At 36.3% G+C, this 16100-nt stretch overlaps 1 protein-coding gene across 33 annotated transcripts in view; it reads right to left on the bottom strand.

The window, feature by feature from the left end:
* Positions 1 to 16100, bottom strand: part of CLASP2 (cytoplasmic linker associated protein 2) — a 145970-nt gene continuing 129870 nt past the window's right edge. For all 33 annotated transcript variants that reach the window (XM_071429706.1, XM_071429705.1, XM_071429732.1 and 30 more), the window contains 8 exons: positions 15724 to 15830; positions 14219 to 14372; positions 13258 to 13486; positions 8742 to 8935; positions 7821 to 7949; positions 5944 to 6150; positions 4705 to 4821; positions 1 to 3653 (listed from right to left, as the gene is read on the bottom strand). In XM_071429706.1, coding sequence (XP_071285807.1) covers positions 3567 to 3653; positions 4705 to 4821; positions 5944 to 6150; positions 7821 to 7949; positions 8742 to 8935; positions 13258 to 13486; positions 14219 to 14372; positions 15724 to 15830 — 1224 coding nt within the window. In that variant the 3' untranslated portion in view covers positions 1 to 3566. The remainder of the gene's footprint in view (positions 3654 to 4704; positions 4822 to 5943; positions 6151 to 7820; positions 7950 to 8741; positions 8936 to 13257; positions 13487 to 14218; positions 14373 to 15723; positions 15831 to 16100) is intronic.

The following is a 16100-nucleotide window of genomic DNA, read 5'->3' as shown; positions in this document are numbered from 1 at the left end:
TCTGTTCCAACCTTTATCTTCAAAAACAAACAAGCAAGCCAACTCAGGAAAATTTACATGATCAGCTCTCCTTTCAATTTACATTTATTATCCCAACTTCCTTGCTAAGACTTCGTCTGAACATAATGTGTTACTCAAAATTCTTTAAAGCAAATGACATCCAAGTCTGAGACATCCACAATATTCATTTCCCATCCTGATTGTGCATGTAGCTTTTCTTCTCCTTCCTCTTTTTTAAAGCCCAAACCCAACCTTTAAGAATTACATTTCAATATTCAAATGACTGCAATGACCTATCTTCACAGGATATTAGAAGGAACATATAGAAACCCTGTCTGAAAAAACAGCAACTTATAACTGTCCTATTTTTTCCTAGATCTTTATGCTAATCCATTAGAGAAACCACCTCCAGCAGGAACATAAGGCATGACTAATCATGCTTGAATTTAACTGAGCTAATATCTACTTATAATATAGGAAATGAAGGCAAAAAGCAATGCAGTGAATCTGATCAACTGGCTGCTGTGGAAATAATTTTCTTTCCGAATTCTTACATTCTGATGGGTTCACGTAATATAAATAGATTCTATCAGTTTACAAAGATAGCAACCCCATGCCTGCTGGAAACAAAACTAGTCATATCATAAGTAAAATATTCATTTAAATATATTGCATTGAGATTTTTAATACATGGGATATCTTCACTTAAAACATTTAAAGACGACTTCAAAGCAAAACTGATGAACAAACTTCAGGTAAATATCTTCCTCCCCCCTACCTGGAGCAAATTTTTTCAGTCATATAGGGGATAAAAAACATATCTTTTGTTTACATGTAAAAAAACTAGGTTTCATCCAGAATATATACTGTATGTTTCAATAACTTATATTTTCAGTATGAAATAGCATCTTCAAAAAGATGACGAGTAACAGTCATCTTGCAATGGTTCTCTTAAAATAAATATTACCTATACAAAATGCAGGAACAACATACAGGGCTGTTAAGCTTAGAATTCGTGCAATTTTTTGACGTGACTTTTTGTATCATAAAATGCAAAAACTAAAAGACTGCAGTCTGAGAAATATTTTTAAATATTAAAAAAATAAAATGTAAATGATGTATAATGTACAAATAAAAAATCTGCCTACATGAAGGAAACTGTGTTCATAAAGATTCTATTCGATTTTTTAAAAAATTTGTCTAATATCTCTATATTCACAGCATGTTCTCAAATGCCAAGTCAGATTTAGTAACAAAACTATATAAAGAAACATCATTTGGATGCACAAAACATGAAGATAAATTTTTTTAACCAATGCTGTATGAATCACATTTATAATTTTTCTTATAGCATGTGATCAAATAAAACAGAAAAACCAGAATGTATACATTGCTAATCTTTTAAGTAATGTTATGTACATTTTATTGCCAGTATATGCACAATGGTAAGCATAGAACTATAAATACACAATGTAATTAAACAGTAGAAAACAACAAGGATGTTACACGTAACAAAGGAAAGAAGGAGGAGATACTATTTTCTTCATGTAGCTGCTAAAAAGGGCTAGCAACGAGTTATGACAGTGTTGGATTTAAGTCTTTACATATATTTCTACAACTTTTCCTCCAAATAAATCTCTGCAATGGCATTGCTTCTTTAATAACCACATCTTAGCTCTTTCTATTGCATTCACTTCAAACTAAAGTAGAAACAACCTTTCATGTTAACTACAAGCATCTGACTTAATTTTTTACTCAGTTTTGTTTTTCAGGGTTCCTAGCAGGTTAAAGTATGTAAGTAGTTTCTTATGATATTTGGCTGCAGTGTTGAAGAATAGAGTTCTGAATACACATTAAGTGATAATTTGGAAAAAAAAAATAAAGATTTTTCTCTAGATAGTTCTTCTACTGGGTGCTATATGCAGCAGCTCAGTCAAAATTAGTCACCCTGAAGAGGTAGAGAGAATTTTAGCCTAGCATAGATCATCATCCTTGGCACCACTATTTTCTCTCTTATCAGGATACATTTCCTCCAACTAGACAAAATCACAGTCAAAGGGAAAATAATGCCAGGAAAAAAAAGTTCCACTATTCCTGGGAAGGGCACTGTTTCATCCCATTTCTCACTTAATTAGCTTGCTGCTTATATAAAAGAAAAAAAGGAAAAAAAGAATGAAAAAAAAGGAAAAGACAACATTTAGGGACACATTTACTTATCTTTGTTCTCTTTCCATTATCAACTTCATAAATACAAAGAACCATTATTCACAATATACTAACTCTTTTTCAAAAATGGAAAAACAAACCCTTGAAACATTTCCACACCTTAATCCAGATGGGTCTTGAGGATGCTATTCAAGAAAACCATGCAAATAATTTGGTGCAGCTTTTCCTACTCATCCAAAATATATATTTTTCTTTAAATTAAAAGGTGGCGAGATCCATAGCATTTGTGACTATTCCCCCCTCCCCCCATTTAAATTCAATGCAGAAAAATCTTGGTGCTTTTCGGAAAGTAAGGAATAAATAGTTTTCTGCACTGTTGTCATAAGATCCCATGTGAGTTACAATACAAGACTACTTGTTCCAGCAATTAGGTTGAGAGGAAACATTCTAGTGATAAAGTTAAATACATACTGAGCATGCTTGGGCAGAGCACTCCATTCTGAAGCATCCTGCTTGAAGAACGAAAGGTGACAAGGATGGTTCACGTCCATCAAGTGACCATGAACTCTGCTGCTCACCAGCAGGCTGCCACACTGCCACCAGCTCGGCAGTGCAGTGCTGCCCTGGCAGGGCTGGCTCCCACATTAAGAGGTACTGGTTGTACCAGTCCTCTGCTGCGCACACCAAATTCTTATTTATGCAACAAACATACAACCAATGAACAATATCACTGTGACAGAACTGGATCGATCCAGCTTTCTTTTTATAGGCATATTTCTCAATCTCCAGAATATCCCAAACAAGCTGTAAATAAGATGATGAACCACCAACACAGTGAACGAGTCTCACTGCAGTTCAGACTAGTTCAGCCTTGTTTCACATCACTTCTTGTTTCTAGCAAAGGACATGATGCTCAAACAAAATAGCAATAAAAAAGTAATGTTATCTGCAGCTGAAGAAAAGCAACAGAATTTATATTTTAACTTCTGAAGCTTAAAGCATACCTTTTTAATTAGCATTAAAAAAATCTTTTTTTTTTAATACAGTAACACTGGCAAAAGTTAATGGGAAGACACAGAGGATTATGAACAGGGTAACTGATAGATAAGATTATTTAAAATTTTTATTCTGCTTTGATCAACTGATGTTAATACTGTTTTTCCTTAGATTTGGAATAATTCTATTGCAACAGTCTCATGCAGGCTGAAGACAGCCATTGGTTATGGGAAAAAAAAAAAAAAAAAACCAAAACCCCAAACAAAAGAAAAATAACAAAAGAAAGGGGGGAAAAAAAAACAAAACAAGAAAAAAGTTCCAGAAGTTGCATGTAAGGATCTTCCTTTCACTGAAGAGGGCCTTGCCCTTGCTTTAGGAGACCTGGTTAACTCTTGTCAGCTTCATTAGCTTTGTCCAGACATATCTGCTGCTGTATCCCCTGCTCCAGAGCCTGTTTGTGCACGTTTGATGTAAAGGTTCAATAATTTCATCTGCAAATTTAAGCCAGAAATTAACTCTGTTTAGTATTTGCAAGCTGTACAGACTGACTACAGGAATGGTACAACAAAATAAGACATTAATCCTTTTTCTTTTCCCTAAAAGCAAAATTGTACTTTACACAGTTATTCAAAAGGAACATACATGACAATGAAAACATCAAACACAAGTAAACTTTGACACAAGGAAACTGCTCAAGCTTCTCTAAGGATGTAAAGAATATGATATCAAGTAGCTAGATTAAGATAGATAGAGTATCTTCCTCCAATTATAATGCTTTTCTAAATATGGTAGTGGTTTGGGTTCCTTTATCTTTTAAGTTACTGCTGAGGTTTAAGCCTCTAGTCAGAAATGCTAATGCTGGTATGTACTAAAGCTTCCACTATTGTCTAGAGTCACTTTAAATATGATCACTGCCAGAGACTATTTTAAAGATTGAACTGTCTTATTCACAGACACACAAAATTAATTGTCCTGTTTTACTCCCAAGGACAAAGAGATTCACAACTAACATACAGCTGTTTAGATGCAAAAAAACTGCATGAAAAAGATACCAGTGAAGTAATAAATATCCTGAAACAAAAAGGACCAGAGACTGGTTCTTGTTATTTCAAATTAGAGATACTGAAAAGACTGGTGAAAGCAAAATAACAAGGAGGAAGAATAAATGCAACTGCTGTATGTAACATGGACATACTATGTTCCTTGTTTTTCAATCAGAACTTGCATGAAAACGGAGACAACAAACACCAAATGCTGAATACAGCCATTATCACTGCTACCAGCATACAAGAAACTGACTGCATTAAAAAGAAGTAAGAAACACAGTTTAGTAATGTTCTTTATGCAAAAGTTTGCACACTTGCATATAAAAAACCTGTGGACTCTCAGTTTGGAATATTTTACGGCAAAGCTGTATTAATACAACTGATAGTCTCTTTCAACTATACACTTCTTTGAAACTTTCAGGCAATGGCAACCAAAATGCAAACTCATAGATGCAATTATGAGCCAAGATTTCTTTGACCCATATCTTCTACTTACTTTACTGCCAGTGAGTTGACTGAGATGTGGTTTTAGTTCATCACCAATTACTGCATGAATGGCTACAAGGCAGAAAACACATGCCTTACGAACGCTGCTCTCTGAGTTATCATAACCCTAGAAAGCAATAAAATTAACCTTAATACCTTTTCAGTTAATGACTAAAAGCCCTAGAAAGCTATTTACCAAAAGAAATACATTGGAGTCTATGGGAAATTAATGCCACTGTAACCCAACAAAGCATTCCAACAAAAAACCAAACACACAAATACAGAGCATGCAGTAAAAAAGCAGGCTGCATATTAATAACCATTGATAATCATTTTCCAGGGTGAATTTAAAACCCACACAGCCCTGTTCATAAGTTACACTGAAAACAGAGCTGCTGCCATGCAACAGGTAAGAGAAGCATGTAAGAGAACCTTTCTAGATTATACAGATGTTTACTTAAAGCAAAAGACCACTCACAGTTTAGAGCTTCCTGGCTCTGAATGAAGAAACAGCTCTTAATAGCTAAAGACTCTTTTGTTAACCCCCATCTCACTCTTCTATGATTTTTGGGGTTTTTTTGCCATTTTTATCACTCCATGCCTGGCTGTCTCACTCAGACTTCCTTCCCAGAAGGCCCCTTCTCTGCCTCTATTTTCCTGCAGCTGTATGGCTGGATCACACTCATTATAGACACAAATCTGCAGACTACAGCTGCCAACTCTAAAGAGTCTTGATCCATGAAGGAAATAAATGTATTTTGGCTCTTGATATGATAAAAAGATGGTAAAAATTTCAGTTTTCAAAACAAGGGAAGAGAAAACTTGGATATTCTTCTAATTTTATTTAACTTTATAAAACTGCTTCTTTCCTCTTGCCTCCCAAAAGCCCTAGCTGATGAAACCCTACAATTATACACAAATAAAACACCAAATTATATAACTTGGAAAAATGTACAAACAACAAAGAACTATCTTAGAACTGGAAGTATCTACCAAGCTTACCTATAACCAGGTAATATACCCTACTGAGATTTCCTGAGTCCTAATCATGGTTATAATTTAGCTCCCTGCTAATCAAAGAGATTGCTCCCACTATTGAAAGTATTTTGGGTCAAGGCAGCCATCAACTATCAGACAAGTGAAATCCTTCATAAGAACCAAGAGGTGCTATTTTTTAAAAGTCTTTGCAACTCTTACGTATAGTTTCTTTTTATTAGTCTGTTTTGCTGCTTCTTTGTTATTTCCTTACCTGTATTAGACCTGGCACAATCTCTGGTAAAAGCTGAGTAAGGGTTTCTTTAGATACTCTTTCTATAACTTTTGTCTGCATTTTGATTGCAGCCAGATTAATGGGGTAATCTGCAGTTTGGATAATTGGACAGAGAACTTTGATGCACTGATCTGGGCTAATGGAAGTGGCCAGCATGGAAGCAGCTTCTTCAGCAGATCTCACCACCTATTGAAAGAAAAATACACAGAAAAGTGATTTGTATAAGACTCTTACTCCGTGGTCTGTTTTCTGGCAGTAATGGTCTTGAGCATAAAAATTTTCTATCAAGACCTCTGCAGTATTATAGAAATATGTAGAGAGTCCAGCCTTTGGACATTATTTTCTAAAACCACAATTCTTCCCAATATTCTGTGGCTACTATGCCCTGGACAATACACATATCAGTTTTTCAAATCTGCTTGTTTAATAGGATCTAAAATTTCTGTATTCTGCATACCCTCCCAACTACATATTGAAGTATCACCACCTTTGTAAACCTGTAATTTCTTGTGTTGTCATTTGTTATTGCTTGTTGGGTCAGAGATCACTGATAAAACATGCTTTCACATTAATTTCAAAGGTGTGTTTAATGACATGCCTAGATGGCTAATTGTAGAAGCCAATCGAGCTGTTTTTCTTCCCCTATGATTTAGAAAGAAACTATGACAATAGAGTACTTTAACCCTGAAGAATATGCAGAACACGAATAATAAGGTAGGATTTAACAGATACACAAGCTCAAAACACAACAGGGGCACCACAGAGAAAATTAACATCTGATCTGCACATTGGTGCTGTGGTGGCATCTGCCGTCTAACAAGGGGAATCACTGTACACAATGGGTGGTACACAGTGATGTACAAAAATCTTCAAAATTTTCTCTCCATCCTTTATTCTCTCACTCCTAACACACACAATGATGAGAGGGAAAAAAACACAGGAACAGAGAAGGAACAATGGGGAAATGACACTGTAATAAATACAGCATATGAAACAAATTCAGAGAGCAAAGGGAAAAGAGAAATGAGTATCAAATGAGTGATAAAGTCATGGCATGGGAGGAATTGCAGTCAACTTTAAAGCTTGAAACTCCACAGTAAATTCCACAAAGTGCCCTTGCATGGGGAAGATGTACTCATTTAATACTAAACATAGATTCTTTCCACAGCATCCACAACACTGATGTCAGAAGTTGAATATTGGGTTTGTTATTGTATCTCTGTTTCCTATATTTACATGCACTGTCCTTTATTGTGTATGCAGGCATCACAAATAACTCTGAGCAAGGTTACATTTACCCTTCTTCTCAATCCCCTCACTATTCCTGGCACAAGTACCTCCCCCACTGACATATTCCTCTGCATTTTCCCTTAACACCATTCAAAGCCATGCTCTCAAATGGAGCAGAATGAAAAGGGGTGACAGTTCCTTGTCTTGTTTAGTCTCATCTCTCAACCATAAATCTCACTGCAATCCAAAAGCTTGTTTTACATCTCTAGGACACTTATATTCTGCTTAAGATGCCAAACAAGGAAAAAGCACCTTGCAGTTATTCCTTGAAGAGCCACGGTGACACACTGTTGGTTACACAGTCCTGTGGGATGGCACCCAAGGCAAACGTTATTAGGGATGATATTACCCATTCAAGAGCTTTTAGAACTGCAGGGTTTTTTTCCTTGCATACCCATGTTAACTAATAACATCATTGTATTAAACATATAATAATATGATCATTATTAAAAAGAATTACTTCCTCAGTAAGAACTGATTATTTCACATTTTCTGGACAGCTCTTTCATTTTTTAATAATTTTATAATGATATAACCTTAAACAAATAAAATAACTGATTACTGACCTCCTTATGAGGATCCTTATGTGCTTCTAAGGTCTTCATGATTGTGAGCTCTGCATAATTCTTAAACCTTGCTGGCTGGTTTCTTAGAATTTCTCTTAGAACTTTCAGTGCCAAAGCTCTAATTGCATGCTAAAGATTCAATATTAAAATAAATTAGTTATGCATCTTTAAACAGACATATGCTTTTCACATTTGTTTAGCTGCTGGAAAAGTCTTTAATAATGGAAAAAATATCTGATTATGCTTTGCACACATATACAGGCTCAATCTAGTGTTAGCAAATAAAAGTAGGAAAGAAATCTCTTCAATCTCTTTTTTTGCACAAAATGCAGGTGACATATAATAAACACATTACTATATTATTTTAACTTATCTATGCTACCCAGAAGTTGCAAACACGAGGGCTGATAAAACCATCATGCAAATCCATTTTTTACTTTTTCTGTATACAATTATTTTAAAAAACAAACGCAAGTACTATTGTCTTTTTGATCCTGAGTAATTCAGAAACATGGCCTTTGTAGAGAACTAATACATATAAAGAACTCAGTCTCTTCATAATGAGTATTACTGTATTTTAGAAGCAAATTTTTAAATGCTTTGCCACACATGATGCTTTGATATTCCAGATTCGTTCAGGGGCTATAAACAGATAAGCTTCGAATCTCAGTGCAAAAATGTTTCATTCAATCTAATACGTCTAAATCCACAAACAGGAATCCTGGAAAAGTAAGCATTGCTGATGCCCTTTTCACCATCAGAGGAATTAGACTTCATGGCATTTTTTTATTTTCACAGTTTTTTGTTTTTCCATCACTAACTGGAATTTGTGCCCTTTCTACAACTCATACAAATGTCAAAGGTACTGAAAGTAAGCCATGTACTTCGTTAACATTCTTAACTGGATGTTTCTGAATTTACCTCTTTATCTCCAAGTGTTTCAAGCAGCAGCAGAAGTATTGTTTTGAAGTGCTCATCCCAAACACCAAAAGACTCTTCCTGAGTTAACTTCATGAGCTCATACAGGGCAGCCTTTCTTTCTTCAACTCTCTCATTGTGGTTTGATAACTCTTTCAGTAGCTCTGCAACCAGATCAGAATGGTCCATGGGAGGCTCTGTCAAAAAGGAATGCACAAACACAGTTACTGCAGATAATAATAACAGCGTCTGTTGCGTAACTAAAGGATATATTCTAGTATTACTTGCTTGTTTTCGAGCATGCTTTTGTTTTTTCCCCCACATTTGCCTGCAAGCATTGCAGTTTGGCTACTACATTTTCAGTGCAGCCAACATTGCTGAACAAGCTAACAATCACTCCCAAATCCCTACAATGACACAGCAAAAGCTCCCTTGCAGGCTAGTCTACTGCAGGAGTTTTTAGGCTTGCAGTACCCACTAAGTACTCTGCATCCTTTAAAATTTGATCTATACAAGAAGGGCCATCTTTCCCATATGACCCTTCCATTCAAGATGAAAAAAAATATTTTCTCTGTTAGTATTACAGAATTGTTTAGACTTTTGTTAGCCATGATTCCACAATAGCTAGGTTGCTAGAACAAATGGGGAAAAAAAAGGGCAATAGTTCTTGGTACAAAAGAGCTGAAATAAAGGCAAACCAGGGCTACTAGTCCCATAGTTCTCAAAACCAATTCACTAAGAGATGGCTCTGGATTTTAATTGTTATTAGAGACAATTCCATGAGAATGGAAAAATACATTATTAATACAGCCTGCATTTGTAAACACTGGACTGCAAACAGAGTGATCTACAAACCGTCAAGAAACTTAAATATGGTCTTGATGAAAACTTAAGCATCAACTTGAGTATCTTTATTCCATCATTGAGACCCATTTAGCCTTGAAGAAAGGGAAGCATATAGCTTCCATCTTTGCACTGAAACATTTGGTTAAATTAACAGAAATATGCCTTTTCCTAAGGCAAAAAATTGGAAGTTCTGGCATACAATGCAAATTCATTGCACCTTTCCTGAAATGACTGCATGAACTACATGAACATGAACTGCATGAACTACTAACACATGAACTATATCCTCCATAACAAATTAATTATATCATACACTGAGAAACCACAGCCCTTGAACTTACAAATGCTGTACAAAGCACTTGTACAAATAAAACAGTAAATGCTGAGTACTACAGAATTAAATATCTTAATATCGCACATCAGCTACTGTAAAAATCATGCTGGTTTTAAACCCCACATTCCTATTTGCATTCTGTTTTGCATGAATAAACAGGAGCACCAGCACCTGAAATCAAACTACAAACACTTCTGCTGCCTCTGTATTAATGGATGATTAATGTTTGACTAAAGGGCAGACTGAAATTGCATTAGGTCAGTTATTATTTACAGCGGATGAGCAGAATGGACAGTCATTTTTACGGAAGCAACATCATTACTTTTACTGGCAGCACTCTTATACTTGTTCTAACAAACTGTAAGAATTATAGCATAGCAAATCCATTTTCAGGGAATGCATATTGACACTTCATTAGCAAAACTACTCATATCTGTTTTAATAAAGTATGTTCATTGTAATGTCATCTCAGACGGATGGATGGAAGGGTTGAAGAGAGGGGAAGGTAATAGCCATGTCCATGCAGGAATAAGGGGAGGAAAGAAGCTTCAGTATCTGTGGACTACATAACTGAAAAACCTGAAGATAACCAAGAGGGATGTGCCTTTTCAGCTTGCCTTTTCCATTCCTTTGTGTGACTTAGCACCCAGTAATTAGTTTCCAAACATTCTTCAGGTAAGAATGGAGGAGCATAAGTCATGTTCAAAGTCTACTCTCAAAATTTCTTTTTCAGAAAGGAAAAATGAAGAGGAGTAGATACAACTCCTTCATTTGAATGAATTAAAATTTGCATTAGAGAGATAAATAATTGATGAAGAACAGCTCTTCTCAAACCAATCAAATAATATCCTTTTGACAGGACAAACAGTGTAGGGGTTAAAAGGGAACATGTAGGTATGTCCTGAATTTAGGAAAGATTTTCCTACTGCCACTCACAACATCCTAATATAAAAGCTATGCAAACATGATGGCCAAAAAAAGCAAACAAAGCAAGTGCAAAACTTGATGAATCACTTGCAAGGTGACTGGATTATAAATGGCTTTCTATTAATCCAGGAGGATATGAGTGATGTCCTTGCTTGGATGTGTGCAGAGCCTGGCTCTGTTGGATGCATTTGTTAGTGCTATCAAAGGAATGTGGAGCCAACTTAGAAAACCTGTAGATGACATCACTTTAGGAGCAATCACAAACGTTCTGAAGAACAGGATAAGAACTGAAAATTACCATGTTAAATCAAAGGAATGGTCTGGAAGAAAAAAGATGCCAAGTGTAAGGTGAGACAGAAGCAGAAATCTTAGTCCATGTACAAAGTGGGAGGTAAAAAGGAAGATGTTTTCAAAGTGGAATCCATGGAAGTAAGCTGAAATAAATAAGCTTCTTTGGAGAAGAGCGCTGTTTTTCAAACAGAGACTGTGAACTGCTTTTAAGTCTGGAAGTGACTTGGAGAGCCAGGTTTCCCTATGCTTCAGATAAAGTGCATTTTCCTTGGGGAAAAAAACGAAGTGCAAGTGGTTGGAGGATTTAGGCTGTTACTCTGAAAGCCTTTTTACATAAGAGAAGGATAACACTCAAATGTGAGTCATGTGAGAGACACTGTGGCATCTCCTCCACAGAAAATTTTCAACTGCCAGACAAACCATCTGTAAAATACACATTCCTGCCCCAGTGCTGTTGACAGGACTGTATAAGCAGCTAAGGTTTTCCCATCTAGCCTTGTATTTCCACATCTTTCTGTCAGTAATGCATGACAGGATAGCTGAGAATCCAGTACTAATGTAATTTTGTGTCAGGAACAAGCAGCAATTCTGTGGAGTTTCCAAAAATGGATAACTAACTAGCCCTTCAGGTTTATGGGAAAAGTGTGTAACTCTCAACAGAGGAGTTGTACATACAAGCTATTTTGCTTGTATCTTTTCTCTTGCAGACTTTTTGCAAATATTCCCAGTGAAATTCTAAAAGTAACACACAAATGACAGAATGTACATGATACAGCTAAATACTATGGGTGAACAGCAGAGGAATGAAAGCAAGTATTCATCAAGACCCATGAAAAAGCAGACCCAAATAATGCATTGCACTACTCTTCCAACCAGGACAAACTTGTACTAGATGGAGACGCTTCACTCCAGCCAGTTGTGAGTTATTACAAAACTGGATCATGCTGGCACAGCACAGACTGCATCTGGTTTAATACAATACCCAAAAATTAGTTGTCAGAAGGTAGGAGGCTTCTCCCATGTAAAACAAGATCCCTTAATATAGAATCTCGAAGATAACCTGACTCTGTATGTGGATGGCAAAGCTATTTAATTATTAATATGTACATGACATGATTTGTAAAACTGTGATTTTCCCTCCATCTTTTTCAGAAGATAGTATCTGGCTGCACTATATGCTTCTCCATGATATGTAAGAAAAACAAAGAAAAATGCACCATACTTGGATTTGGTTTTGATTTGATGCAAACTTAAAGCCAACTTATAGAATAGGTGGATAAAACACCATGTCAAAAAATAACTGGTTTTTAACTGTTTCTGTAACACATCTTTTGCAGAATGACAAAAGCAAAACAGGTAGAAGGGAGATGATTATTTTGTCCCTTGTTATTAAGAAAGTGTTTACTTAAAAGCTTAATCTATAGCTGAACAACAGTGAATACCAGATGATGAGAACCACTGACTATTTGTTAAAATAATGAGAGTAGTGCTACTTTGGAACCTTCTTAACATAAAGATAGAAAAAATTACCTAAAGATAAATGGAGAAATATCATAAAGAGGCTCTGGAAGCCTACAAAACAGCAACCCATGTTCCTATATTTACATGGGCTAGATGAAACACCTTCCTGGTAAAAAGCTGGTTTGTTTTGTTTCATTTAAAAATAATGTTTAGTCAACAGAAAATGCCAATGCCATGTTTCAAATATAAATACATTACTAACAAAATACTTAATCTTTCACCTAATTCCCAAACCAGTTTGATCCAGTTTTACTTCCTTGCTGTAAATCTTTTCTCCACCCTCCTACTTTAAATTTCAATCATAAAACAATCTGATAGGTAAATTTATACTGGCAATACTGATAAAAGAGGTGCTTCCAGAAGTACACAATATAGTTCAGCATTTCCTTCATTTTTACCCTTAGTCTCTACAGATACCAGGTAATCCAACAATGTAACTCAAAGAGATGACTAACAAATAAACTAATTAAAAATACAGCATTTGTAAAAACCTCTCAAAGAAGTGATACATATCTTCCTAACAATAACTTCAGAAGCTGAACTCCAAGATAGAAAATCTCATCATTTTTTTTCTAGCACAGAATGTAACCTAAATCTTACCATCAGGAAACTGCTCTGCATCATCATCAAACATGGCTTCCTTCAAAGCAGATTTATTGAATGCACTGATCCCATCAGAATAATTGTATGGGTTGTACTCTCGTGAGCGTGGTGAGGAGTGGGGAGGCATGGTGTTGAGTAATGACGTTTTGTTATCCAGAGCTGTCCGGCCCGTATCGCTCACACCACTTCCTGCTCGCATGTCCACCATTCCTGAAGCACTGCAAATCTGCACCAGAGCAAGTGTCACATGAGCATCTGAAACACACTCTTACACCTTTCCATTAAATACATCATTAATTCATTTATGTAGCAAAAACTTACAAATTTCAAAATGCTTAGAATTTTTAAACTAGCCTTCAAGTAAGGAGTCTTAGTTCCCTAAACGCTGCTTTCCTTAAAAAAAACAACTAAAACAAAAACCCACCAAACAAAAAAAACCCAGAAAAAAAGGTGTATGTTGTCCAAAAAATCATAAACCAAAAATAATTGTATTTTATCTTACAAGTCTCATGCAAACTGATTAAAAATGTATTTAAGCATATTTACACATGGCAAGGTCAACAAATCTTACAGCCAAAGTTCCACAGAAACAGGGGTCCTAAATAGTGCATCTTAATAGCCCACAGGCTGTATACAAAATAAAATAAAACATTCAGAAAAACATATATTAGGATACAAATGTCTCAAAAAAATAATTTCAGCTGTTTGGCAAGATCACTGATTTCTAAACTGCTAACATGTTAAACACACAGACATTGCTACATAAAATCAACATTTACGTTTTCAAAATGCAGCTCAAGACTAGGAACGTATTTTTCTAAAGCTCTTAAGTATTTCAGGAGACATGCCCAATTTAAGAAGAATATAAACCTCCTGAAACAGATGCTTTCTTATCTGCAATCAATCAGACACTAGCTTAGGTTGCTGATACCAACCTGGACTGAGTTTAAATACTCACCGTATCACCATCATCTTTTTTAGCATCTCGTTTTACAGGCTCATTCATATCTTCCTGACTGCGAAAACTGAAATTCTGAATGGCTTCAGTGACTCCACGAAGAGAGCTGTAAATATCTTCAGAATTCATGTTTTCAGTGTCATAGTCAAATGCACTGTGGGCCATGGAGAAGGACATAGGAAGTAAGATGGATTTATTTTGTGATCTGTACTTTTAAATCACATTAGCAGGCAACTACAGAGACTCAGGAAATAGTACTAAAATTATTACTTTTCTTGAAATACATTAAGAAAATTGTCTCTTCACAATACAAAATTGTATTATGGTATGCCTTTGTAAGTGTACTACCACTGACACAGAAAGTACTGAAAGTAGATAAGAGAAAGGCTACATTAGGCAACAGCATCTGCCTGAAGAAAAACTTATTTTGCTCTGTTTTACTCTGCTGAATGTGAAACAACTGGAATTTTTACACCATCCTCTTATTCTGAAAAAAGTGCTAAAGTAAGGAGCACTGATAAAACTCAACAGCAAGTTGACTGATAAAAGCGAAATTACAGAGTCCACTTTGCTGACAACATCATTACTATAAAAAACACTTGTAAACTATTACTTCTTTAATCTCCCCAGTATTAAATCTGGTTTGATAACCCAGTGTATTGCTTTTGGCTGGGACAGACTTAACTTTCTTCACAGTAGCTGGCTGGAGGGCTATGCTTTGAATGTGTGCTGGAAATGGGGTTGTTACCATAGGGCTGTTCCTGTACCAGCTGAGCAGTCCTTACACAGAGCCAAGGCCTATTCTGCTCCTCACACAGCCCTGGCAGCGAGCAGCCCGGGGGTACACAAGGAGCTGGAAGGGACACAGCTGGGACAGCTGACCCCACGGACCAAAGGGATGTTCCACACCATATGGCATCACCATCTAAGCATATATTAGTGAGGGAAGGAGGAAGGGAGGGATGTTCAGGGTCACGGCACTTGAGTTTTCAAGTCACTGCTACAAGTGATGGGGCCCTGCTCTCCTGGGACAGCTGGACACCTGACACCCCCCATAAGAAGTAGCAAATTCATTGTCTGTTGCTTGCACATGCAGTTTTTGCTTTACCTAATTAATTGTCTTTATCTCAGTTTTTTCTCTTTTATATTCTGTCTGTCCCCCATATCCCACCATGGGGATACTGAGTGGCTGTATGATGCTTAGTTGTTAACTGGGGTTAAACCATGACATGACATATTTTAACACTTGTTAGAGAAGCCCACTGGTTCGTTCTCTTGCTAATCCATTTGCATTCCAAGATGGACAGCCCTTTCCCACCTCAGGCCAGCATGTCAGACCCTTCTGGGAGGCTGAGCAGTTTCATTCTATGGAGGAAGAGGGATTATTTCTGAGCATCTGTCATTTTGTGCAAAATTTTGCCAATGCTTTCATTGCTGGGGTTACATTGTGGACAATGTGTTATAAGCCTTAGATGCGGAATTTTAACACCACCAGTCTACATTACCTTGGTGACAAAGTGTTCTGTGATGTATTGGTTGGGGAAGTGAGAGGACTTGACCAACTTGCTGGGGAGCGTGGAGTAGGTCTTGTTAAAGGACTTCCCATCGATCCCTGGAGGAGGAGAGGTGAGAAAAGATACTTAGTAGGACTAAAAGCTTCCCTTTTAATTTACTATATTTATTTTTCTGGTGCCCAGAAACATTTAAAGAGCTTCAACTAAATTCCTGGATTGTATAACCCATTACTAGTAACTACAATCGTGTGTAACTTTGAAATCAGAAAGCACAAGATAAACTACTCTTAAAAAGCACAACCAAACCTATGAAGACACTTGGAAGTGACATGGACTTAGAAACTGTAACTGCAGAGGAAAAGGAAAAG

The sequence above is a fragment of the Agelaius tricolor genome, unplaced genomic scaffold, assembly GCF_023055355.1.
Source record: "Agelaius tricolor isolate 1412-34295 unplaced genomic scaffold, bAgeTri1.0.p SCAF_6, whole genome shotgun sequence".
In the NCBI taxonomy this organism is placed as follows: Eukaryota; Metazoa; Chordata; class Aves; order Passeriformes; family Icteridae; genus Agelaius; species Agelaius tricolor.
The sequence above is the reverse complement of the archived record's forward strand: the minus strand, read 5'-3'. Positions and strand labels throughout refer to the sequence as shown.